Below are 27,185 nucleotides of genomic sequence, written 5' to 3'. Positions count from 1 at the left end.
GGTGATTTCTACGTCGAGGCCGCGCGCGTCACTGATTCCCTTTTATTGCCTCGCACGCGGCCAAATGACATCTATCCTGTCACTTTCAGTGCCACGCCAGAACCCGTGCTATCGACGGCAACTATTTTTCAACGGATATTTATGAACGAAACTTCCGGGGACTTTTCAGTCTCTCGAAGGAACTCGAAACAAATCATCCGGCCACACAATAAACATGACGAATCGCTTCTCTGTACTAATTATTCTGTTCCACGGCGGCTCCGGCAACGCGAAATCTTCCATTTTCGATGGACATCGGTTCTTTTTCTTTCACTTAAGAACTAAATTTTCTTTCTCTAGTATTATGGATTGACGTCATTCGAAACAATGAAGTATTTATACGCTGTTCCACGAAATTAAGGGAACATTGAATCATAGTCACAGGATGGAGTGTATCTCTGTGGATCTTATGCAATTATAATAAAAATGAGTAGACCAAGTAAAAACTAAAAATATTTAAAGAATTTGGTGGATGTCTATACGTGTATCTCCTATGTTTCGCAAGTAATGCAGTTTTTATGTTACACAAAAGTAAGACATTTTTCATGTAGCACGACTTAGATTTGAACAACCCTCATACAACCCTTCGCGTTCCCCTAATTTAGGGTAAATGCGCCTTTCAATCCTCTACGCGTCAGTCAGTCTTTCTAGAACCAAATTGCTTCAAAATAAATATCTATTAACAAATTGTTGTACATTTGAATGAGCACAATGATCAACCTATTCCTCACTTCCGGTATAGCAAATTAACCGAGGCAACTAAGAACGAATAGAAAATTCGATGAACCTGAAATTAGGTTTTACTGCGAACGGAATATTCATTGAATTTGCAGAGCTCGCGCGAAACAGCGAGATCGGCAGTTTAGTTAATAAAATATTCCGGTCAAGCAGGAGATTCGGATGCGCAACAATAATGCAAAAGGCACGCTACCGGTTTTGAGCGTGCACCTTCATTCGAAAATTACATATGAGAAAAAAAGGTGTATGCCAATAAATTTGGAATACACTCCTCGCCTACACCCTTACATTGTGTAGAAGCGTGTAGGGACAGGCGCGTGTTCTCCGAGAAGTTCAGGGTCGACCACGGATATACACATTCTTATGAAAATGCACGGCGGTTCAATAAAACTCGTTGACGTACGTTTCGAAATACTCGAACGGATGAGTATAACCAAGTGTCGGATGCAATTTCGAAATTCGTTTTGACTCGCGAAATCGTAAAGTAGTGTTTTTACGGGGCTGATAATAGGCCGGCGCCTACGATTCTCGGCTATGGTCTCTCGCGCGAGGCCTCGGGCTTATCCAGCTATAAATGGAAACGAAACTGAGGTAGTCGTTACTTGACCATTCATTTTACGCTACCACCACAATAAACGATCTAATAGCGAATCGTAACGCGCTCTCGCCGATTTTTCCGATCACAGATTTATGGGGTCCGCATACTTACACGGTCGAAAAATATGTAATGCGGTTCTTGCGGGAACTTTTCACAGCGAACTTGTAAAAACGTCCGCAGTGACTCACGCTGATATTTGCGCACTCTTTAAAGGAGAATAACTTTTTTAAGTGTCCGTCGAACGACTTGACTTCTCTGAAATTTTGAGAATTTGAGAATGTATATGTATATTATTATAACCAGAGGTTTGGAGCACTTGAGAATTTTGATATTTCAGAATTAGGGCATTTAAGTAGATATTTGAAAATTTGCGGAATTTGAGAATTTGTAATGGGGAAATTTGAGAATTTGGAAATTTGGGAAAAGGGAATTTAGCTATTTGGAAATTGTGCAATATGAGAATTTGCGGATTTAAGCATTTCAAAATTTGGGAATGTAGATATTTAGAAATTAGGGGCATTTAGATATTTGAAAATTTGAGGAATTTGAGAATTTGTAAAGCGGAGCTTGGAAAAGGGAATTTGATGAACTTAAAATTTTTTAAAAGTCGAACGACTCGAGTTCTCCGAAATTTTGGGAATTTGGATATTTGGAAATTTTGAGAATTTGAGAATGTAGATATATGTATAGAGATTTGGGGAATTTGGACCACTTCAGAATTTGGATATTTCAGAATTAGGGGCATTTAGATATTTGTAAATTAGAGGAATTTGAAAATTTGTAAAAGGGAGCTTAGAAATTTGGAGAAATTTGTGAATTTAGATTTGGGGAATTTAGATATTTGGAAATTTAGGAAATTTAGCTATTTAGAATTTGTGCAATATGAGAATTTGGGGATTGAAGCATTTCAAAATTTGGGATGTAGATATTTAGAAATTTGAGGAATTTAGATATGTGGAACTTTAAGGAATTAAAGAAATCTGAGAATTTGGATATTTGGAAATTGTGTGAATTCGTAAAGAGAGCTTGGAAACTCGAATATTTAGAAATTTGAGATTTGCAGAATTCGTAAACTTGTCAATTTGTCAACTTGTTAATGTTGCTGTAATTGAGGCGTAATAATTTAAGTTATTATGAAGTTATAAATCTTATAAATCAACACTGCCGTTATCACGGCACAATTATCCGCGACATGTTTAAGAGCAACATATGCTTGATCCTCACGATTCTCTTCAGGCTATAGTAAACACAGACGGAGAGCGAGCAGCTCAAGGGGACAAGCATAATTTTTATGATCGCAATTGGAAGGAGTGCTTCGGTAAGAAAGTTTTCATATTGTATATCAGAACGTCGAACCAGTGAAAGATTTCAATAACAGGGGTTTGTAGAATCGATGCATTAATGTACATATTTCTCTTGTCTGTGTACGTAAGCAATTATTCCTTGCTAATAGGAGAGTACATATACATATAGATGCTTTGTACTGTTGTAACTTCGACTACTTGACTTTTAACTTGTATCATTTTCGAAGCCAAAGCTACGAAAAAGATATAAAGTCCATGGTTTAATCGTCTGGGTATGCATTTTTTAAAACACAGATTGTAATTGGTGCGTGGACATTTGTCTTTTTTGTATTTTGAGTATTTGTTTTGTGGAAGCTAAACCTTTTCTTTTTCTCATATAAAATTACATACATCTTACAATAAAATAAAAAACATATTTTCTTTTTTAATCTGGGTTGTACCTGAAAATTTTGCAAGATATACATACACATATATATACTAAAAGAGTTACTTACCAAATATTCACAGAGTACATCACCAAAAGTGTTGATGGTAACCGCAAATTCTAATTTTTATTAAAGCTTTCCATGTTTAGTTCAATTTCCGTTATTAATGAAGGAGACATCTCCGGCAAAACGATTTAATGAACTTTCTTGTGTAATTGTTAGTGCGATTATGATTGTTAATAAATAACCTGCAGATTTTTATGCGAAATAAAACTTATTTCTTACCTCAGACATTTTAATAAGTCGAAAATAATACAATATCTTGAAATTCTTGGAATATTATATTTGTCATAAATGCATAAAATCGTACAAATAAGATTATCAATCATAATATCAATAGATACACAAAATATCAAAACTATAATTGTATAACGTGAATAAATCTGTACAAGAGCAAAAAATTGATTTGTGATACTTGTTCTGATAGTGTCTCGATAGCTCAGCGTTATAAAAATCAATAAATAAAGATAACTAAAATCGAGACATTCGCTCGCGGGTGAGCATAAACACTTCGGAATAGCTGCAACAGAAAAAAATAGAACGGCACGCTTATTGCGGTCAATAAAATCGTGCACGGTCCGTGTAAAGGAAATCGATATCAACACAGTCCGAAATAATCAGATGGAAATGGAACATGCAACAAACGATATTCTTCCTTCGTAGCACCTTGTCGGACTTGTTGCGTACTAGGTGGTCTCGGGAGATAAGATCTCGATGCGATCGTTCGAATCGCTTCGAAAATCCGTTCATTGGCTAATTGAAATGGTTATCGACACGAGATACATACTGCGCATGAATAATAAGTCGTAACAAATTTAACGGTGCATGCCACAAATTGGACGCCGGACAGCTGCTGTCGCACTGTTTCTGCAAATGATTTATCTACGAATGTTGCATAACAGCTTCATTATTTCCGTATAAAGCTTTCTATTCACTTTTTACCGGGCACGCGTATTGTCCGCTTCATTACGGTGGTTATTGACACGATCGTACACAAGCAAGTTCTTTTCGAAGAAATATTAGACGATTTGAAGCAATAGAGGAACATATTCCTGGAATTGTAAATTAAAAAATTACACTTTTGGTACTTGTTGACTCAAAATTGCAAAATTGTCTCTACTTTAATTCGTTCATTTAAACAATTATTTGCCATTTAATGACTTGTTACCATTTATTTTTATAATTAGTTTTTCTATTACTTTTTATTGGATTGGAACGAAAGATCGTAGCTGTTTAAATTAAAACTCGAAGACAAAATTAGGATATTTAGACATACATTTTGTTCAATATTTTCCATTCTTTTTGCCATTTTTTGGTGACTTATCATGCTATTCAATAAACCATAAATAAATAAGAACATTCGCTACATTCTTCATTCGTTCCAATCTATAATACTTATTATTACTGTTTATTCCTTGGAGATATTATTTATGACTTGATTTAATATATTCCTTTTCATATATTCATTTTTAATATATTTTTATTGCTATATTCGTTATGTTAAATAGTTCGTTGTAAAAGATATTGGTTTATTTTTGTGCCATGAAGAATATAAATGGAGACGAAAAAATGACGTATGAATAAACTAAATTTTAGAGAAGAACGGCGTGCACACGGCTTAATTCCCGTCCAAGAAAAAAACTGAAATAATATTATATGATAAAATGTAAACCACGAGTTGCATTCCCATGTCAGAATAATTGCTACCTATCACCCCGCATGTTTCAGACAAGCAGTTAACATAAATTGTACACACGAATCTGTCAAATGTCACTTGTGGAGTATTGATCTGACTCGCGAGATTGTTTCCGTCACTCATGTGCGTGTCGGTAATTACCGTTTTTTTAAGGAGCCATAAACAAGACATAATGCAATTTTGTTTGAAACCAGCAAGGAGAAGCTCGTGTTACCTACTTTGGTTAGCTTAAGAAATTCCATAAATATGTGAGTTTTGAAATATGGTACATTTTAAGATCTGGTGCACAAGCTGCAGCTAAGAATATAGTACAAGCATGACGGATTACTTTCTTTTGGAGTATAATTAATTTCCTCATGTGGAATCGCTCTTCAAAATTAGTTCCACCTGTTGTACGTGCTGCGTATAGGGTGGTTCACGAATTCTACTTATCTAAAATACCTCTGCGATTTTGAAAATAAAAATTAATATACAGTGAGCCACGGAAGTACTCGAACATATACATAGTACACATTATATGAATAATATTAAATAAATTCTGAAACTCTATTAACTTTTTCAGAAAAAATTCTAAAAAAAAGTCACAATTCTTCCAGATGATTCTCATTCAAGCACACTGTACTTTGTTTACAAAAATTAATTCTGCGGCACAGATTTTAAATAATCCCTATATATTTTTAAAATATACCACGATCTCCACAAAAGTTAAGAATACTAATAAATCATTATCAACCTACTAAAATCATTAAGGGAAGAAATAAATTTATGGTTCTTGTGGTGTTGGCAACTAGGGTGTTTTTCAGGCAGTGGGTTCATATTCCTGGGGGTAAAAAGTACAATATAATCCCCAAAAGTGAAAGCGAACCGTATTGTAAAATGTATTGAAGATGTGAATTATGATTCAGTAAATTTTTCCTGACTTCGTGAGATCCTCCACGAGGGACAGCTGGTTTCAGCCATAAAACAATTAAAACGACCGCGGTTCGCGTAATTCCTTACGGCCCGCAATAGCCTGTGCCATAAGTTACGCACTATAGCAATCTGTATTTCCTAAACGTGCGGCAAACGACTGCAACCTGACGCGCGGATAAAACCGAGCTTCAATGAAGCGGTCTACCTGATAATTAAATGTAATCCCCTAGTTCTATCAAAAAGAATTAATTGTCTATAATTAAACTTTCCCGTCAACGCGATCAAAGAATTGTTTAAAAACGTGTAGCTTCTGGGACAGTAAGTGTACAATCTTTTTAAACAATTTTTTGTACAGTTTTAGGTTATTATATTAGCGAGTGTAACTTAGAATTACTGATTAATTCCACATAAAATGAAAAATGATAATTTGTCAATACATTATTCTTAGCTTCTCAAAATGATTGGAGGAAGAAACGCGTTTCTATTTTGCTCTTGTCTCTTGAAATTGGCACAGACCATTCATAATTCACATAAAGATCCGCGGTAATCAGTTTACCACAGTCAACTTTCCTGTAACACGGTTAATTCGTTCCAAGACGCATCAAAACCGTGTTAAGTGACGCTTAGAAGTAGGGTAATCATTTCAGTAGCCATTTAAGGTCAGTAGTCAGCCATTTTAAGCGGTGATATGACTAATCTACTAATTTCTAAATTTTAAACACTGGAAGTAGAGAATAGACTGACCATTGTGCTAATACAAATGTATAAGAGTTTGTCAATTAATATTTTTAAGCAATTATTTTGGAGAGGCTGCTTATTAGCTACTACCTTCAAGTAGGGGTAGAAGGAACCTTATTAGGTAGGGGTAGAAGAAGAATTTTTCTCTTCAATTTCCATTTAAAAAAACGTTTCATGCCTTACGAAAAATGATCAAAAACGAAGATGGTCTCATTCGTCGTAGCAGTGAAACATAGGACAAGGAGTCAACCGTGCACATTGTCAAAGAAACGTTTGGGACATACCAGTATGGAATAGGCAAGCTTGCGAAATCAGGTGTCCGATATACCCGCCATTCACGGAACGCGTCCCAAGCTAACGAAATAGTTAAACTATTACCCGTCGGAGCTAAGCCGCAGGCCGCAGGTAAGCTAACGAAATGGATCATAAAGTCGAGCGCGTAAACCGAAGGCCGGTGGAAAATAGAAAAGCGCGAGAGCGTTTATGGCTGTCCCAGTTCTCGGGGTACATGGGGGTTACGAAGTTCGGAAAGTGTCGTGAATGGGGGGAAGGGGGTCGAATAACGTGAATGGCATCTTGGAAACCACAGTCTCCGCAGTCGTCAGCGACGGAATAATGAATTAGAGCCGCGGCCTTTTGATAGGGTAATTTCGAGGGTAGGCTCCTGACACGGGGTTGGCGGGCCGGCCATTCCCAGGGCTGTTACGTCTAGACGTATCCGTACTCGAGCCATTTTGACTTTCAGGTGTCCGTAATTATCCTCCGTACGGTTTGCACCGTGGCGCACGTATCCACCCGCGCCGCTTAAAGGCACCTTTCAGCTTCACGCCCTATAATTTTCGAAATTCACCCCTGATTTACGACTCTGACAGAACCGTGCGCGGGTACAACTCACCCGTTCGCTTTTCTACCCGTGAATCCCGTTCCCGCGCGCGCGAACCTGTTTCACCTGATGTGAATTTCAAACTCCTCTCGCGATTTTCGTACGGCCGAGCCTGTCCACGGATCGCGCAATCAAATGTCCTCTTCTTTCACTGTGTTCTTTTCGCTGCCCTTTTGTCCTCGGGTTCGTCTCGTCGCTACGGAAGCCTCGCGCCAGATGAACTGATCGTGTTCTTGTATTATTAGTAGTAGTTAAGCTTTATGCAAAGTCAAAATGTTTCAAATTTCGTTCCTTTCTTAAGGGGTAGAGTCGTTTTTCCAGGAGTGCAACGGTGCGGCATGCGCGTCCTAACTTCTCGATAATACAAAGATGGGGTATTTCGGTAGTCTAGACCGCGATCGTCCTCAAAAGCCCTATTTTTACGTTTACGAGGCGTAATTTGCATTATTCTACAGCATGTAGCTGTCGCAGCTTCATGAAAATAGCTACATGCGTAGCTTTATGCTGTCGAATAATGCAAATAATGATCATGGCCTAGATTGATCTTTAATCTAGCGTTTTTGACTATTGAAAAACCGCATCTTTGCATTATCGAGAAATGAGAAAGCGCATTTCGCATCCTTGCAATCTTGGAAACGAGAGAGAGAGAGTCTACCCCCTTAATAAGTTGTATGGCCTAAAAATAAATAGTTTATAAAGAGATGTCCTCTTCTTCTTCCACTGTGTTCTTTTCGCTTCCCTTTAGTCCTCGGGCTGGCTTCGTCGCTAGGGAAGCCTCGCGCCATCGCCGTTAAAGATTAACTGATCGTGTCCATGTATTTTAAAATCCATCTAATGTTTGCACTATTTTGTGTTCCTCCTACTCATTCCTGCCATAAGTGGATAAAATCCACAGTCTGACTATTAGGTTGAGGAATAAGTCCTATCTTGTGGCACATACTGTACAATATTTCCTTCTTCAATTACAAATTCAATCGACATGAAACAGAAACAGATGAACTTTTTAGTGGAACTACGGAGATTTCGGTGACTGTGTAAGGGTTGAAAATTGAAGATCTGTGAACCATTCACCTGGAAGTGTCTTGCCGGATGTTTTGAAAGTTGCAATACTTTGACGTATCGCGCGTCACCGGGGGGCAGCAGGCGTAGTTTGTCAGAAGCCGACGTTAAGCTCGTTACCTCTTTAATTCCAGAGCTCTCGGCCGTGCAGGAAACGGTTACATATGGTCAAGGGAAGCTTGCACGAGTGCGAAGAGCGCCGGTTTGTTGGAGAGAAAGCAGGCAAGGGCATGTAGAGCAACGCCGGACGTAATGCCCAGCTTGGTGCAGGCAGCGGTGGATACTTCGACAGTATGTCAGCAAGCGTTTCGACATCGTAGGTGGAATTGCAGCAGCATCGAACAAGCGCCGGACTACACGCCTGAACTGCTAACCGGTAGATTTTCTATCAAAACGTTACGACACGTGGAAGAAAATAACGGCCCACGTGCTATTCTTTCTTCCCATAGACAATTTGAAGAATACGTGCACGCACGTGTAACACAGTGTAACAAAGTCCAAGAGTATTTTGCGGACTGCAATAATATTTCATATTTTAACACATTAACTGAACTGTAGGAGTGTAGACATGTTCTTTTATTTGCTGGATCCTGAATTATTCAAATACAATGAAAGACTATTTTAGGTTTTGCAATAATATTGCATGTTTTAACACATTAATAGGACTATTCGAGTCTAGACATTTTCTTTTATTTGCTGGATCCTGAATTATTCAAATACAATGAAAGACTATTTTTCGTACTGCTATAATATTGCATGTTTTAACACATTAATAGGACCATTCGAATCTAGACATGTTCTTTGATTTGCTGGATCCTGAATTATTCAAATACAATGAAAGACTATTTTTCGTACTGCTATAATATTGCATGTTTTAACACATTAATAGGACCATTCGAGTCTAGCCATGTTCTTTTATTTGCTGGATCCTGAATTATTCAAATATAATGAAAGACTATTTTTTGTACTGCAATAATATTACATGTTTTAACACATTAATAGCACCATTCGAGTCTAGCCATGTTCTTTTATTTGCTGGATTCTGAATTATTCAAATATAATGAAACCGTATGGTACAGTTTGAATGTGACCAAACAAATGTAGACTGGCTGGAACGATTATTAAATTTATTTTTATTTATGAATTTTAGTCGATCGTCTCTCACGGAAGTGTTTTTATAATTCTTTATTGATTTGATTTACGCCTTCAGGACATATTTTGCATTCTATTATCTAGAGATCTATACTAGAATTCGCATATTCAAGATCCTCGAGCGGATGACTACTTGCCCACGCTCTGTGCAAAGACGTTCAAACTTTTATGGATGACATAATGTTGGTATGCTAAGAAGCCTGCAAACGTAAAATAAAATCCAAACACCTCTGAGAAAGATATAAGTTATTTAATTTTATCACTTGTTGTAACTTCCGCGTGCAAAAACCGCGGTCAGAACTATTTTCTCAACTCAACATTTTGCCAACATTGCAGCTACGCATTTAACTTTATCGGATATCCGAGGGCGTAATGATTCTATATTATTATACTAATACGAGTCGTGGAACACCTTGAATTATTTAATTATTCATCTCTATCTCATTTTTCTAACTTAATTTGTACCTTGGTGTTCAATTGACACAACAATGAAAATTTTGTATTACTTTATAGAAATAGTAAAAATGTATTTATTCTTATTTTTAGCAATTTTTATAACAATAGATGTGTCCAAAGAAATTTTGTCGAATAATTCTATTTAAAAATTTTGACAGATCTAGTTTTAAAGTGCCTTTTTTTCTTGTTTGAGGCATAATAAGTTTAGAATAAACTTATTCTCATTTATTTATTATATTTTCAAGATACTGTTTGTACAGGATCAATGAAAAATCAAGTCATATGAGTAATCACATTTTTATTGATACATCAAAAGATCGAATGATACGATGGAAACTTACGTTTTCAATTACCTAGAAGAGTTTCAACAATTCCACTATAAGAAATCCGGTGGGAGATGTGTCTACGATGGAAGTTACAGTATCATCGTTTATCATCATTTATTGTACTCCACACCGTGGTTTTCTTGAACCCCATAGGGACGAGTTCATCAAAAACTTCATTTCAACCGTCGATATAAAGATGCTGAATTATAAATATCCAGAAGATAGCTTCGTTGAAACAGGAATCCTGAAGAACGCAATCTTTGTAGGTGTAATACACGATTTGTATGCGGACACAAATTCCTTTTTCCAAATTAGAACTACAGAATTTATTTCGTTCCATAAAACGAACCTGTAAGCATTACTATCCAGGAAATTGTTTAGTTGATAATTATAACGTCTGATTTATAAGAGAAAATACAATACGACATAAATACAATAACATAAATAATAGTACAATATAATATAATAATTAATTTGTATTCGAAAAAATCTGATTTGAATATGCATTTGGAAAATCGCGTTTTTTAATTGGATTCGACTGACGTTCGGATGTTTATTGGTTTTACTCATCGCAATTTAGAATGCGCATATTGATTAGAAACAAAGTTGATGCTCTGCAAATAATAATGATTAATTACAAAAGAGAATTTCGTTCATAAAAAGGCGTCTCAATTAGTAGTCATTATGAGACCGCAACTTGGGTCCCTTCATCTTCCTCTCATTCCAATTACAAATTAATTAATAAAATTGTCCGTAGGAAGCAGATCCTTCGTTAATGAGAAAACTGAGAAGCTCAATCTGAATTTCAACACTGATGAAAAACATAGTCGCCAAATATACATATTAGGAGGTTTAAAGGGTCTCTCCTCTTGTATGCGGTACGCTAGTGTGCTAATCAGCTTTCCTTCAATTATTTGGAATTAGCAGCCAAAAGGAGAGGTCATAAATACGGTCTACAAAAAGACACCGCGAACATTGCCATTATCCACTGGAGTCGTTCAAAATATAATACCTACGTTTTCTTGTTAATTGCTAAATATGCGAACTATAATATAAATTGGACAAAATTCAAGCCTGTTTTTAAAGGACGATATACATGACTATAAAAGTGAAGTAAATCATGTCTTAGTTTTTCGAGACTTCTGCGTTTCATTTGATAAAAAGATATTGCATATGTATACATGGTGTCTCAGCTGAAGGAGGCCACCTACATATCTCCTTTATTTTTAATGGCATAAAAAAAATATTTATGGCATAATTTAAATGGTATCGAAGGAGGAATATCATAGAAGAACAATTCTTTTTGTCCAGTTATTTTTTCATAGTTTTTTCAAGGTCATCGTTATTTTTTATCGGGAATACTTATTTTTTTATCCCATCTTGTTAATGACTTAAGCATATTCAAATGTTGTTTTTTCAGCCGCTATAAGATGGAATGAAAAAATTAGTTTTCCCGATAAAAAAAGAACGATGACCTTGAAAAAACATGGAAAATAACCAGACAAAAGAAATTGTTCTCCTATGATATTCCTCCTTCGATACCATTTAAATTATGCCGTAAATATTTTTTGTGCCATTAAAAATAACGGAGATATTTAGGTGCCCTCCTTCAGCTGAGACACCCTGTATATGTATACTTTACCTAACAAAATACAAAATTGCGGGAAAAAAATCCCAACAGAAATTTTATTATAATTTTATTATTTTTAGTTTCACCTACTCATTTTTGTCATAAATGCATAAAACCCGCTGCCTAATCATCAGTGTTAGATTACTCGGTAGGCTTAGTAAGAAATAGTCGCCGGAGAGTGTGTTAAAATTTAAAATGAGATTAAAGAAAGAATCTCCGCATTTATTTTATTATAAATGAAGATCCATAGTCTAGTGATGATGTTTGTGAACTAGGAACGAGGGAGCAGGCGTTCGTGTACGCTATGTCAGCTGCAGCTGCAGTTTGGAGGCTGGCAAGGGGTTGTGCATTGGGAAGCTTGGCAGCCTGTTCCTGCGCAACTCCGCCGCGAAGGGAACCGCCTTCGCCATCAGCTTTGATATCACCGTCATCCTTCACAGCGACGCCGGTTTCCTTCGGGACACTGTCCACCAGGAATTCCTTCAAGTGGGGCGGCTGCGGCGATGATGTTCGATCAGCATCCAGGATGGCAAAAAGGTTTCTTCAGGGCGCAACGCCTCCTGGCACCGGCGCGACAGCGAAGTTTATGCACGCTGTTAATATGCACAACAATCGGGCCGGCCGAAGGGTAATTCAGATTCAAACTCTTTCTAGTAGACAAATTTTACGGCCAGATTTGAAATCAGCGTGACGAAATCTACAGGAAATGATGTATAGCATGTCAAGAAAAAAATCTATCCGAACATGGCATTGGATAAACCACAATTCTCTTGAAATTCTGCAAGTTTAACACAGATTTTCAAGGTTAAGAAACGTTCGTACCACAATCTCTCTATTTTCCCATATTCTGCAATATTCCAGCTTTAATTTAAGAAAAAGATCATCGATCTATCTCATTTCTAGACTGCGGATCTTTATGCATTTATGGCTTATAAAAATGTTCAAAAAATGCTGGAGTATTAAATTCAACAAAATTTAGTGCGATTTTTATTCATTTTGGATCTATAAATGCTATTACCAATGAAAATAGAATTTTATTTGGTACCACTTTGTGCATAAGTTGCATAAACATCCGCAGTCTACTCATTTCTATCAAAAGTTCTCTGATTTTGACTAAAAATTCATCGGTTTGTCCCACTGTGTGGCGTATCTCTGTCGGGTCGGGAGGGTTAACGATTCAGTTTAGTCACGGTTGATCAGAATAGTTAATTAACAAGATACATGCTTGATTCGCTGATGCGTGTGCTTCGTTTCCAAGTACTCGTTAAAATGTCCATGTCCGACTCTGTATAAGATTATTAATGTTTTGGTGTGTACTATTACCATAAGGCGGTTGAACAATCGTTGACCTTGGAATGTAAGTGCCACGGGGTATCTGGATCGTGCAGTGTGCGTACCTGTTGGAGAGGACTCGGCACTTCAGGGCCTACGGCTGCAGGAACTCGTCTACTCCGAAGATACGCGACTGCGGCGGAAGTTCGACCGAGATCAGGCGGGAGGCTACCGCCGCTCTATCATCACGATAATTTACTATACACCACTAAAAGCCCGGATTATTGTCTTCCTGATAAGAAGAGGGGAAGTCTGGGAACTATTGGCAGGTAATTCGCTTCTCTCTTGCTAGCGCCTAAACCCTAACAAATGATAGAAAATAAAGAAAACAGGTAAAGAGCATCACAATCTTTGAAACGATAATTTATAAGAACATAACAAATATATATATATAATGTAATGAACATACATATATCAGAAATCTTCGACGACGTTGAATAGGAATGTACTTTACAATTCCAACGCATATTTTTATACCTCACAAATGTAAATCAATTTATAATTATCCAAGAAAGTAGAAGTCTATAGTAATTTCGCAGTTTGTCAACAAGAATAATCTATAATTTTTTTAAACAAGTCGGAAGTGTAGGTACATACCTGAGTATTCAGGAATTTTAAACAAAACATACAGAAAAAATGTTGTCAAAATCGGTAACTATACATATATTTCGATCTAGTGCTCGTAACGCTTGTGTTGGTATCTTCAACAATGCAGCTGCAGCATGATCTAGTCTACAGCTACATAAAGAAATCGTGCTTATTCATCCTCCGGTCGACAACGACAGTGGCGAGAATAAACTCGCAAAAAGAATCAGCATATCGGCAAAAGAGCTTTAGATTGATACGCGATAAGAAGCATCTATAATGTATATTAACGAACTCCGACGTTCACTGTCCCATTCATCTATAAATCGGCCATTCCATATGGCATAGTTTAGTCGGTTATGTGTTTGCAGCTGATTACACAGATCGATAAAATTATGCGCTGAAAATATTATTTATCTTATGAAATATGTAACGTTCTATTGTGAATAGTCATTACCTTGCGATTGAAATCGACCACAATGGAGGGTTTAAGAATGCCAGTAAAATCTCTCGAGTAGAAGTCGGTAACAACGTTCCGTCCGGCAGAAGATAAATTGTAATTAGGAGCGTAATTGTATTATTCAAAGTGATGTGGTGGAGGAATGTTTTCAAAAAGAATTTTCAATTCTCTTAGAACTTGATCACTTTACTTTCAAAAATTGGAAAGAAACTGTTTCTTGCGTTTAACACTTCACTATACTTTATTTGGATTATCTACTTTCGACTAATTGGTTTCAACAGTGTGAAATTCTATACATCAGTTAATCTTCCTTTTCTTCGAGAACTCTTGTCTAATTAAAAATCTAGAAAAACGTGATTTGAAAGTGAAGTCTTTTTAATAAAAAGAAATAAATTGACAAAAATGACACAAAAAAAACACACAGTACCGTTAGAAGAACAACTTCTGGAAGAGAGTTGAGGAAATTTTGCAATTCAAAAAACGTACCTTTAAATAAGGTACTCATTTAACAAGAAGGTCCATCAACATCGACAAAAATTCCCGAAGATCAGATTCTTCAGATTGTCAACTTCAACTGTTTAAAATATTTATTCTCGACGATGACTGATTGGATTCGCCTGTGTGAAACTTTAAACTGCAATTAGCCTTCCCTTCTAAAATGTTCATTTTCGACTACAGATCTAATTTCGATTAGCCTTCTATCGACGTTTAAACAAAAAAAAAAGATAGAAAGAAAATTGTTCACTGATACATCTTGCAGCACCTTAGATCGGTTTACGAGCTGCTATTCAACAAGATTGCAGCCTTTATTTTTGTCCCCGTGCTAGTCAACTAATCGGTATCTCGTACTAATAAAATACTTCCATCTTGTACATCCACTCGATTTTTCACTGTTTTTCTTGTCGTCACAGTTTACTAGCCACACACAACGAATTCCTTCGTTCGACCTTAGTTATCTTCGACATAGCCAGATACTAGTTTATTTATGCGACTGTGACGGTAATTACCTATGAGAGAAGACCCTCGAGATAGGGCGGAATCCCATTTTTACCCATGATCGGGAAACCTGTTCTCAAATCCAAATAAATCCTCCATTTTACGACATTTGAACGGTCTTCTTGATCTAACGCTGCCACAACTTCGATAGTTTAGAGTTTAGGGTCTGAGAATGTGTATACCTTCGCTCGCCGCGCAATATGCTGCTCATAATTGAAAATCAAAGAATTCTTTTCATATCTATTGCATTGTTGCACGTTACACTATATCTGCATCTAAAAACTCGTTTTAAAAAATTGTTGAATATTCTTGTTGACAAACAGCAAAATTGTTATAGCCTTCTACTTCCTTGAATAATTATAAACTGATTTACATTTGAAGCACACAAATATGCGTCGAAATTATAAAGTATAGTTCTACAATTTCCATTTAACGTTATAGAAGATGTTGGATATTAATATAATTAAGAGTTAGGTGATATGTATTCGGTATTTGTTACAACGATTAATACATTTTTAACATGGTTACAGAAATGTTGTCATATTTCTATTTGTTCTGGTACTCTGTTTGTCCTGATCGAAATTTATTTGTTACGAACTGTATAATTCAGTATAATTACAAACAGTATAATTTAAAAAATAATTTATTTTCGACGCATAATTTCGAAAAAATGATTTCCTAATGGAAGGTGTTTCGAATACGGATAGTCATAGACTGCGGACCTTTATGCAAAATGAAAACTTGCTACCTGAATTGAAACAAGCTGGGGTGAAATAAATATTTAATTTCTTGCTGAACATGTTTAATATTAGAGGTTGGAAAGAAAGTACTTGCAGTTTTTATTATGCAATCAAAATAACAAAAACCGTAAAAACTTTCTTTCCGACCTATTTTGGTTGATAATAATATAGTAGTATATCTAAATTCTTCAAATTTTTCACAGTCAAAAATTAGACAATTTTTGTTATGTAAAAAATCCAAATTTTGTTATAATAATATCCGCAGTCTAGTCATAAAAATCAAAAGCAGCAATCAGTGTAAGCCTTAACAACCTACCAGGGAGAAATGAAGAATAAACGATGCTTCTTTCGTCTGTGATTGCATTCGCTATGGATTTTCCGGTGGTAAAGCAAAAGGAGCACCTTCGTCGCCTTCAATTATTCACGCCTTAGTCTTCGTGAATTAAGATCACCCACGACATTCTGAGAATGGTGAACGGCTCGAGAAGACAGAGGAAGTAACTTCCACTAAAAAACTATTACCGATGACATTCTGCTTCGCCTCGTCAAACTGTAATTAATGATTCACGTTCTAGTAGAAGGGAAATTATAGCCTTCAGTCTTCGACTAATATAATCGATCAATTTTAATAGACACGGTGCAAACTATGAGTAGGCTATTACCATTGTTATACCATTCATAACTGGAATAGATAAAACTGAATATAGTGGACTGAATAATAATTAAAAGAATTTAAAAGTATTGATATGTTATTTTCAACATATTCAAATTATTTATGAAAGAAGCCAATTTTATTAGGCTCCTGTATCTTCCTTTACAACATTTTCATTTTACACAAAGACCTTCAGTTTGTTTATAATATATTCGACATTTACAATTAACGTATCCAATCTATAAAATATACATCAATGTACACATAAAAAATATTCATAAAAAAATACATTTTGATACTTGATCTTGCATAATTAAAACTGGCTTGATTATTATATACTTTTGATAATTTTGTTGCATATGTTCTTCCTACAATAACAAGAAAATGACTTTTAATAAGGACTAGATTAAATCGCCTACTTCACACAAATTTGCATATTCTAATTTACAAACTACCCTTCATACATGCCATTTCCCGATTACGTTCAATGTCGGCGACAATAAAAACGAATGAAAAATAAAGTGGCTCTCACGAGTTACACAGTTTACAGCATGTTTAACACAGATACAGTGTTAAGGAAAAGAAACGAATTCGGAAAGTATCCGGAGAAATGGTCGAAGGCGTGCCGTAATAAACATTCACCACGCCCACTGTGTATAATTATATGGAGGGTTATAATTACCGGTTGTAAGCTGTAACCGGCAGAGCTGTGTAGCCAGTGGTGCCCAAAGCAAACTGGTCTATTAATAGTGTGTATCATTAGAAATGAAATATTATAGCGTGCCCGGAAGCAGCAACCGATTAATTTCCAAAATTCTTCGAAGTGGGCCTCATTCAGTAATTTATTTGCGATTAAATACCTGGATAAGATATAAATCAAAATGAACCGACGTCGAATAAATTGTATGAACGTTTTTCTGCAGGTGAGCCACCAAATTGAAAATAGAATACAGCCATCTGCTTTTATACATATGTAGAAGTGAATCTAGTCCCTTTGCACTACTTTGTCGAGTGTGACTCGACATCAGAGAAAGAAAAATGTAAATGAAACGGGATTTTATATTTATTTGGTTCTTCCTTTATTTACTTAAAACATTACCGACCGGAGATTATTGCATCATTTTAATAAAAATCTATGGTACACAGCTAAATACTTTTTAATGGAACCTTCAATAGCAACAGCAATTTTCATTGTGAACTAACACGCTCAACACCGTCATCTAATAGTTTCATTTAAGATTGTTATGTAAAAAAACATTTCTATGCTTTCCTTTGGTGCAGCACAATTATTGAAAATCCAATTAACTGTCTTATTTTTTAGTTAATTACAAATAGAAGAGTTCCACAAGATTGTAATGTAAAAGAAAATTTCTATGCTTTCTTTTGGTGCAGCACAATTATTGAAAATCCAATTAACTGTCTTATTTTTTAGTTATTACAAATAGAAGAGTTCCACAAGATTGTAATGTAGAAGAAAGTTTCTATGCTATCTTTTGGTACAGCACGATTATTGAAAATCCAGTCAATAGTCTTATTTTTTAGTTAAAAACAAATAGAAGAGTTCCACGATGTAAGTTCCACGAATACAAGTTCCAAATAGATGTTGTCAAAGTAACTCAAGAATTTGTCTATTGAATTCTCTTAAATAATAATAGACATTTGTTTTTTGCACAGGCAATGTAATGGCAGCAGTTCTGGATACGAGGGTTGCGAATATCTTTGCTGCAGTCGGGGCCACGTCACGAGAACGGAAGAAGTCCTGGAAAGATGCGACTGCAAATACGTCAGCTGCTGCTACGTGAAATGCAAGACGTGCAGGAAAATCGTGAAGACCTACGAGTGCAATTAAATGCAGGAAACACGAGAACCGTGGAACCGAAGTTGAGAAAAAATCGAACACCGATGTAACAAATTAGATCCGAGTCGTACGCGCACCATTTTAAAAAGGAAACTGTACGTACGCGATGGAGAACGACATTTATTTATACGGAATGATTAATTGTCGTAAAATCTAAAACAACTTCTTCAACATTAGACCGAATGCGTATTCGTAGCAGTTTTTAGAGGTCGACGCAGTGTCGCCAGACGAGAGCAGGGAGCACGAATTGAGGGAAAAAGCAGAGTTGGACATTAATTAATTAAAACCTTAACCAAGATTAATGTGTACGATTAAGAAAGGTAATCATTGAGAAATGGACGATTGATGTAGAAATTTATTCGTCAATCGTTGATTATATTTTTGCCCAACTCTGGGAAAAAGTTACCCCTCTGTTTTTTAGTTAAACAACAACTATTTTTTAGTTAAAAACAAATATATGTTCCACATATAAATTACAACAAAGTTTGAGAGAGCTATGTTTAATATAATTAGTAGACTGCGGATTTTATGCATTTGTAACAAAAATAGGCACGTACAGGGTGTACAAAAAGTAATGGTCATCCGTCCTAGGGGTGAATCTACACCTCTGGATCGGTGGACATTTGTAAAAGAAACTTGCCGCGAAATTGTTTATAACAAAGACAATTGTTGATAAAGTTGTTTTTTACGTCACTCATCCAGAAAAGAAAAAGTTTGAAAGAAGCCACATGTCGAAACAAATAGTTATTGAGATATAAGCTGTTAAAGTTTTTGCAAAATTTGATTGTGAGGAGTTATACAGTCCACCCGACCGTGTCCGATGAGGCAGAAGATAATTTCTCGAGGAAACGAAATTTGAAGGGACATTCGTAGCTGGGCCCGTACGACGTCATCGTTTCCCTGCCCATTCGGATTATAAATTTGAAGTTTCAAAATATGAAAGAATACCTTACATCCATTGTTATAAGAATATTAATCCTGTATTATAAAATGTTACCGTACTTCACCGTTCCCCAACGGATTAGGCGATATACCTGTAAAGGACGTTATATAACAAGCAAAAAAAAAACAGATCAACAACACGTGCGACGGACCCATCGAAGCGACGAGCGGACTACCCTTATAAATCACGTCCTTGATGACCGTAGACAATGCCAAAAGGAATTTCTTTGACAGTTTCCCCAGTTCTCCACCTAAAGTCCTTCTGACACACCCCCGTCCAATTTAACAAACCTTACCGCGCGACAACCGCAGTACATACTATTTTGACCGTGGTCGGAGTAATTTCTTCCCGTTCGCCATCACGATTTTGGAAAATGTGTTGTTTTGTGCTAAACACTTATTAAGACGTATTCGCGTAAATGGCAGTGTCCTCTTGATCCGACAAAGGAACAAAAGATCCTGAAAAATGTGTAAGTACCTAGACGTTAGTATTTTATAACCCAGGATTAATATTCTTATGTATAAAAATGGATATTAGGTATTCTTTCATATTTTGCTACTTCAAATTTACTATCCGAATGGGCAGGGAGACGATTATTTGGTACGGGCCTAGCGTCGAATGTCCCTTTAAACTTCGTTTGGCTTAAAAAAGTGGACGTGTTAAAAATATTTAAGGACATCAATGTACTAGTTTCAGCTTAATAGGATAATTAAAAGAAGAACAGAATTTTTATTTGACTCCTGTGTCCTGCAATCGATACGAACATTTTTTTATTTTGCACAAAGATCCGCAGTCTAATAAATTAGTAAACAAAACTGTTTAAAATAAGTAGCAGTCAAGGAACCCACCTTTGAGGTAAACTTTAAACAAAAGACTTAAAATAGTAGGGAGTTGTTGGCAACAAAATTAAAAAATAATTCTGGGTGCAAAGGGTTAATCTGGTGACTCTGAGTCGACGTGAATCACATCGAAAATTGTACAACCAGTGGGTACAAGTACTCACAAGTACATTAAACGATTATCCAAGTAAATTAACATTGATCAAAGGATTGCATAAAACGTAAATGATAAGAATATTTTGTAGAATTCTTATTTATATGTCGCCTACTATTTATTACGTTCCGTGTCCTCTCGAGTACGTTGTCAGCGCGGTGTTGTCAGTCAACTATGCCAAAGTGACCACAGTATCGTCGCGAAAAAATGGTCAGCAGAAATTTTCGGTCAAATTCGGATAATAAAATATTCATTTGCTAGTTGAGTATTGAACAACACTGCTGCGGCGACATAGCGGACACGCATAAACATAATACGATGTAAATAATTTGCTAAATCTGATGTAGTTTATATGGAAATTATATAATAAATAATACTTCACGTACGAAAATGTGTTTTTACTCGTTCTGAAAGTGGCGATTACACTTGTTGCAGTACACATACGATACAATAGCTGATCAATTAAAAATTCGATGCTTACAAAATTTCTAATAAGTTGTAAAAATTTGTAAAACCCTTTTAAGATCCAATTCTGATACACTTTGGATTCGATATCAATTTCGATGTTTCGTCGGGGATTTCATCTTTCGATTTAATGTCTAAATCTTTTATAAAAGCACGCCAATTTATACCAGCACCACAGTCTGGTTCTTTCTCCGATGCCCACCAAAGTGCAGTCTAGAAAGTACGCACAAATCAATCGAGTTCAAGTAACTGCGTGTTCAAGTAAAAAATTGGGTCAATAATGAAATTACCTTGACGTTTATCGGTACCAGTGCTGGGACAGGATCAATTTTCACATTCATGAATTGCAGCATATCATTGTAATCCAATTGCCCTCTCTCGTTCTTCCGAATGCTGTATGGAAAACATATTTCTATAATTACAAAGCAATTAATCGACGAGTTGCTTGATATTGCCAAGTATTTTAAATCTGAAAATTATTAATTTGTTCGAGAATCGAGAATTGCAACAAACTGGAGTGAAATAGAAATTTATTTTCTTTCTTCATCTGTTTAGTGGGTTGAAGAGAATATAATAGTAGTCTTAAATTCTTCGAATGTGTGTACTATTTTAAATTAGAACTACTCATTTTTATCATAAACGCATAAAATCCGCTGTCTACTGATTTCATATCTCATTTTTTCGAAGCCATTACAATTAGACATTGTCAAATTCTTTTAGTAAAATGAAAATAACAATTTACATACTGATCAAGCATAGAGTTTATAAGCTCGACGTCAGCTGGTATCCTAGCTCCTCGAAGAACAGTATAAAGCGTGTCACGTGGTAAATATCCTGTAAGTCCCCTATCCCAATGATGAAGATCCTCTTCCAAACGATCCAAGTCCATCCATAGAGCTCGAGAAAGTTCTGTATGAATTAATCGCCTGAAAAGAATAATTAAAAAAGAAATATTACGTCCATATTTTCCTGAAGAATTTAAATATCACATTATCTCCGAGAATGTCTGATAATTCTGTCTCGAATAATTGAAAGGGACAAAATCATTTTTACTGAAGCAGTATCAGTTTAGAATGTTATTTATGGATCTTTATACAAGATAAAAAAATCGATAAAAATATAATATATTTCTTCTGATAATTGTACAATTTTGTATCTTATTCACTGGTTTTCGTTATGTGTACAGAAAATTCACAAAACTCTATTAATTATAAACTTAAATATACTACCTCACATATTCTCGACTGTGGTAGTCTTTCTTTTCGTGTGAAGAATAGTGTCGAGCTATAGTAATCGTTTCGTGCTCCGTTATTTTACCTTCCGAGTACTTGTGAATGATTTCACTAGACCAACGAAATTTGTATATTATTAATAACCAATCTGAGTAAGTGAAAAATTAAACAATTGTGCACTATGTTATATAAATAAATGTAGTGAAATAGAAGAGCTAAATGATAATAATAAATGGTACCTTTGGTCACATCGAATTTCATTTTAATTATCGATTCAAAAGTTACTTTGAAGACAAAAATACCTCTTAAAAGAATGATTTATTATACATATATTACTATATCATAATATAATAGAAATTGAGGTACCATAATTTTTCGAAGGACAGTATCTGAAGCTTGTCTCCCGATTTCATTGGCGTATATAGCTCAATAAATTCCTTGTAAACGGGTTTCAAAATTTGCTGTAATTTGGCGAGTATTCGTTTGGCGTCGGCTTGCGGAAACTGGAAAAGTTGAATGTCTCAATATTTCAACGAGCAGAGAATGAACGTCGTGGAAAAACGTTAATCGCTCGAGTCGAGTTCAAAACCCGAGGAACAATAAAATACCGCGACAGGTACAAATCATGGAACCTTATCGCAATGTAACTCCATGTAACGAAGGCAATAAACGTCGGCCGAGGTGAATTCGAAGATAAAATCGTTCAAGTTAACACGTGCTCCGATATAGAAATCTTCTGGTTTGTAATAAGCCGGTTTTGTGCTCGCGAATATTTCTTGATCAGGCAGCATTATCGGCATCCTTTTCAGAAAGAGGCAGCGCCTGAAACCTATAAGTACAAGGACGATTTGTTGCAATCGTTAAACCAGCGTCACCGAACTTTTTGTGACAACCGTGTCGTAAATAACGCGATGCTTATACAAAACGAGCCGTCTAGAAGTTTACATGCTCCGTTCTTCGAACTAATTGGACTGGAGATGTCTTATGTGTATAGCATGGTACACGTAAAGTATGACAAATAACTAGACTCCGGATTTGATGCATTTATAACAAAAATGAACAAGTGCAATTTGAAACAGTGAAAATATTAAAACATTTTGAGAGTATTAATATATTATTTTCATCACTAGACTGCGGATCTTTATGCATTTATAGGAAAATTGAGTACATGAAATTCAAAATTGTTGGAAAATTTTAAAAATTGAGGGTGTCGATTTCTTGTCTATTAAAATCATTAAGGGAAGAAATAACATTCAATTTAGTTTCAATTTTGTTTGAATCGATGCATACAATTTTTATCTTGCATAAAGATCGCATCGAAATTATTAATGAAGAATATAAATTTATATTTAGCTCCTGCATCTTGCAATTGTAATGACTGTAATGAACCTTCACCTGAGTTTCTCTTAGCCAGTTCAAATATAGACATCGTGTCATCCATCAGGAAAATTCTGATTATAAACATTCTATCTTCGTTTTCCGGGATATTCGATATCATCCTAGCTCTGAATCTCAAAACATGGCTGTCGAAACCTTGCCTACAATCAAACGAAAAATGTATTCCAACGTCTGATATCTGTAGCACGAGTTTATCCTGTAAAATGTGTACTTGTCTTGATGTAGAAATTTGATAAAGTCCATCTTGGGTGGCTGCGGCATAACAGTGAAGCAATTTCCAAGAGAATCTTCGTAGCTGCCATAACCGTTGTATGGTGGAATGTACTTCTTCACTTCGACGCAAACATCGTCGCCTTTCCGAGGTTTTTCCAGAGGAACTACGTTCTCTACGCCATACTTTTTCCTTTGATGCGATAAAATAATTACATACACATATATCGATATGTTATAAATTGGATTAATTAAGACATGGGAACCAAATAGGAATTTATTTCTCTTTTTAATGGATTTGGAAATTGTTTGCATTAATTGCGAAACATAGAAATTAAACAGGAATATATTTCTCCGACTACCTATAATAGTCCTTTGTAAATGCATCCATGTCTGTTATAACAATTATCCTTCCAAAAATGTTTATCTGGGCACCAATGGCTATCTCGTTGTCTTTGTAAGATTCTTTGTTTGTTTTTCCAGCATTCAATGGATCGATTGAATAATACACATTTAATGTATCCTCTCCCATGACATTTAAGACAGTGACAGGGTCAGCCGAGCCGATTGCATCCAGTTCAGAGAAAAACTGCATCCCGAAATTAATTATAGTAAAAGTTAAGTTCTATAATCACAGCGACGGAACTTATAATTCTACCAAAAGTTGTAATATGAATAGAATTTTGTAACTTTCGATTTTTATATTATATATTTTATGGATTTATAACAAAAGAAATGGGTGAAATATAAAACTATAAAAGTATTAAAAGAATTTAAGAGCATCGCGATGTGTCACATTATTATTAAAAGGATTAGCGAAAAAAAGGAAACAATACATTTCTAATTTGCATAACAATCCGCAGTCAAGTAATAACTTAATGCAGGAGTTCTTAAACTTATCCAGTTAGACACCCCCCTCTTTAACAACATCTTTTTACGGACCCCATCCCAAGCCTAGGCATTTTTCTTCTTCATGTAGGATTTTTATTAAATGAGTAATTTGACTAATAGCGAAAAGTTGGGGGATGTAAAATTATATAATTTCAAAATTGTTTCGCGGATACCCACAGGTCCGCGGACCACAGTATTTAAGGGGGCCGTCTCCTAGCAGATGACGGTCGCGCGTGAACACTCACACACCGCTAGAGTACACTCACACACCGCTAGACCACGTATACGTACGCGAGAATTGCTAGGATCAGGGAAATGCGTTCTGATTTCTCGATAATGCAAAGACGGGGGTTTTTATTAGTCAAAATCGCTAGATAAAAGATCAATCTAGTGCGCTGTTTGCTTCAAAAGTCGTTCTTTTACGTTTCCGAGCAATGATTTTGCAATATTCGGCTGCATGTTGCCCGTCGCATGTTGCCCGTTAGATGGCGCTGCAGTCACGCCGGCGTACTAGCCTCTCCGACGGGCAACATGCAGCCGAATATTGCAAAATCATTGCTCGGAAACGTAAAAGAACGACTTTTGAAGCAAACAGCGCACTAGATTGATCTTTTATCTAGCGATTTTGACTAATAAAAACCCCCGTCTTTGCATTATCGAGAAATCAGAACGCATTTCCCTGATCCTAGCAATTCTCGCGTACGTATACGTGGTCTAGCGGTGTGTGAGTGTACTCTAGCGGTGTGTGAGTGTTCACGCGCGACCGTCATCTGCTAGGAGACGGCCCCCTTAATCTTTATCCTTACTTTCGGAACTTTCATCCGGTGCAGAAACATACCACCAGCATTTCTTCCGGAGTTGGGTGGTACTATTTCTTTAATCGCCATCGTATTATCGGATAAATAATAATGAATTTCGAGATCATGTACGATACCAAAAAGATTATCGGTGTCATCCCAGTAACCGTAAAATCGAAGCACCTGTTTATCATATTTCAAAAAATCCCCGCGAGTGTCGATCTTTCGATTGGGCTTCTTTGGAAAAGCTTCCTGTTACAACACAAGAACAATTGTTCAAGCACAATATTTTGCCCTTTATTTTATATGGAGAATGACAGAGGAAATTTGTATTAAAAAATTATTTAGACGTTTTTCTTTTCTTTTTATGTAATATACATATAAAAAACTTACACTTTTTTGTAGTTCCGTGTACGGATCTTTCGGAATATTAATGGGATCTGGAACTGGAATACCCATACGATTCAGAAATCGTCTTGTAAATTTATCACAATCAACAATCTTGTACACTCTTCCAAAGATTTCTGGTTCTTTGCCAATATTCAAATCAAGTATATCATAAAATCTATACCTTGCCGGATTCGGCATTGGAACTCTCTGACGTTTAAGTAAAACACCTATAATAAATAATTAGTTAAGCTAGAAGAATAACAATATAATCAAGAAAACAATAGAAAACCTTGTTCAAGACCACTGTTGTCCGTAGGAGGTTCATTAATTTTCATTGTACCATCTTCTAAAAAGAAGCTGATTATTACTGTGCGTACTTGATAAGCAGTTTTCCATCTTTCCTCAACGGTTTCTTGAAAGAAAGCTTTAAACATCAATCTCTAAAACAGTATACTAAATTTTAACACAGATACGGTTAAAACTAAGGACATCTCGTACATCCTATTATATTATTTTGATTGATTACATAAGAATAAATTATGCTAACTTGGAAACGTTCACCATAAGTACACAGTACTTAAGAAGGTTGCCTACTTGCAGGGGCTCAAAAGTTTGGCAATTATTTCATAATATACTAATTCTAATAATAGTAAATTTTAGTTAATTATTAAATACGCGCGATAATAATGATTAACTCCTTAAGTGATTCGCGAAAGTCAAGAAAGTGGTCCGAAAAAGTCGATGTTATTGGTAAAATAATATCTTTTTATTTTAAAAAGGTAAAAAACATTTGTTACATTGTTTATAAGATTCTTAAGGGGCATTTAGCTATTAATTATTGGTCACTTAAGGGGTTAATATTATTTCCATCAAACATTGTAAAATCAATCATTGTACTTGGCCATCGAAAGCAATCCATGACGGCAATTCCTGTGCTTCTCCTCGCGGATATATTGACGGATAAATAACATTTTCTCCTTTATCCGCTTTATCTGATAAATAATAAACTCCTTCGTGTATCTTACCAAAATACTGATCTCTGTGAAAATTTGTACGACCAAGCTATAAATATAAACTTTCTTTAAAATACCTCGCAGCTAAGTAAATAGTTCATTTCACTAAGTGTTTCCAAAGGATTCATTTACAGAGAGACTTACATTAGTGTTAAAGTTATATCCGGGTAAACAAGGAAGCATATGACCGCGCTCCATTGCAACAATGCACAAT

At 35.7% G+C, this 27,185-nt stretch overlaps 2 protein-coding genes across 2 annotated transcripts in view; one reads left to right on the top strand and one right to left on the bottom strand.

The window, feature by feature from the left end:
* LOC143213812 (protein Wnt-11b-1) overlaps positions 1-22,627 on the top strand; it is a 25,485-nt gene extending 2,858 nt beyond the window's left edge. The window contains exons 2-5 of the mRNA XM_076434105.1: positions 8,587-8,828; positions 12,292-12,644; positions 13,346-13,617; positions 18,456-22,627. Of these exons, the coding sequence (XP_076290220.1) occupies positions 8,587-8,828; positions 12,292-12,644; positions 13,346-13,617; positions 18,456-18,630 (1,042 nt within the window). The 3' untranslated portion in view covers positions 18,631-22,627. The remainder of the gene's footprint in view (positions 1-8,586; positions 8,829-12,291; positions 12,645-13,345; positions 13,618-18,455) is intronic.
* Positions 20,120-27,185, bottom strand: LOC143213813 (EF-hand domain-containing family member C2). Its single transcript, XM_076434106.1, has 14 exons — positions 27,116-27,185; positions 26,856-27,020; positions 26,248-26,398; positions 25,962-26,185; positions 25,578-25,820; positions 24,243-24,469; positions 23,882-24,073; positions 23,668-23,810; positions 22,905-23,101; positions 22,639-22,775; positions 22,270-22,383; positions 21,787-21,966; positions 21,331-21,433; positions 20,120-21,253 (listed from the first exon to the last, which is right to left on the bottom strand). The coding sequence occupies exons 1-14, from the start codon at positions 27,167-27,169 to the stop codon at positions 21,095-21,097; spliced, it is 2,289 nt and encodes a 762-aa protein (XP_076290221.1). The 5' UTR covers positions 27,170-27,185; the 3' UTR covers positions 20,120-21,094.

Source organism: Lasioglossum baleicum, chromosome 11, assembly GCF_051020765.1.
Source record: "Lasioglossum baleicum chromosome 11, iyLasBale1, whole genome shotgun sequence".
NCBI classification, from domain to species: Eukaryota; Metazoa; Arthropoda; class Insecta; order Hymenoptera; family Halictidae; genus Lasioglossum; species Lasioglossum baleicum.
This window is presented reverse-complemented; position numbering and strand designations above follow the sequence as displayed.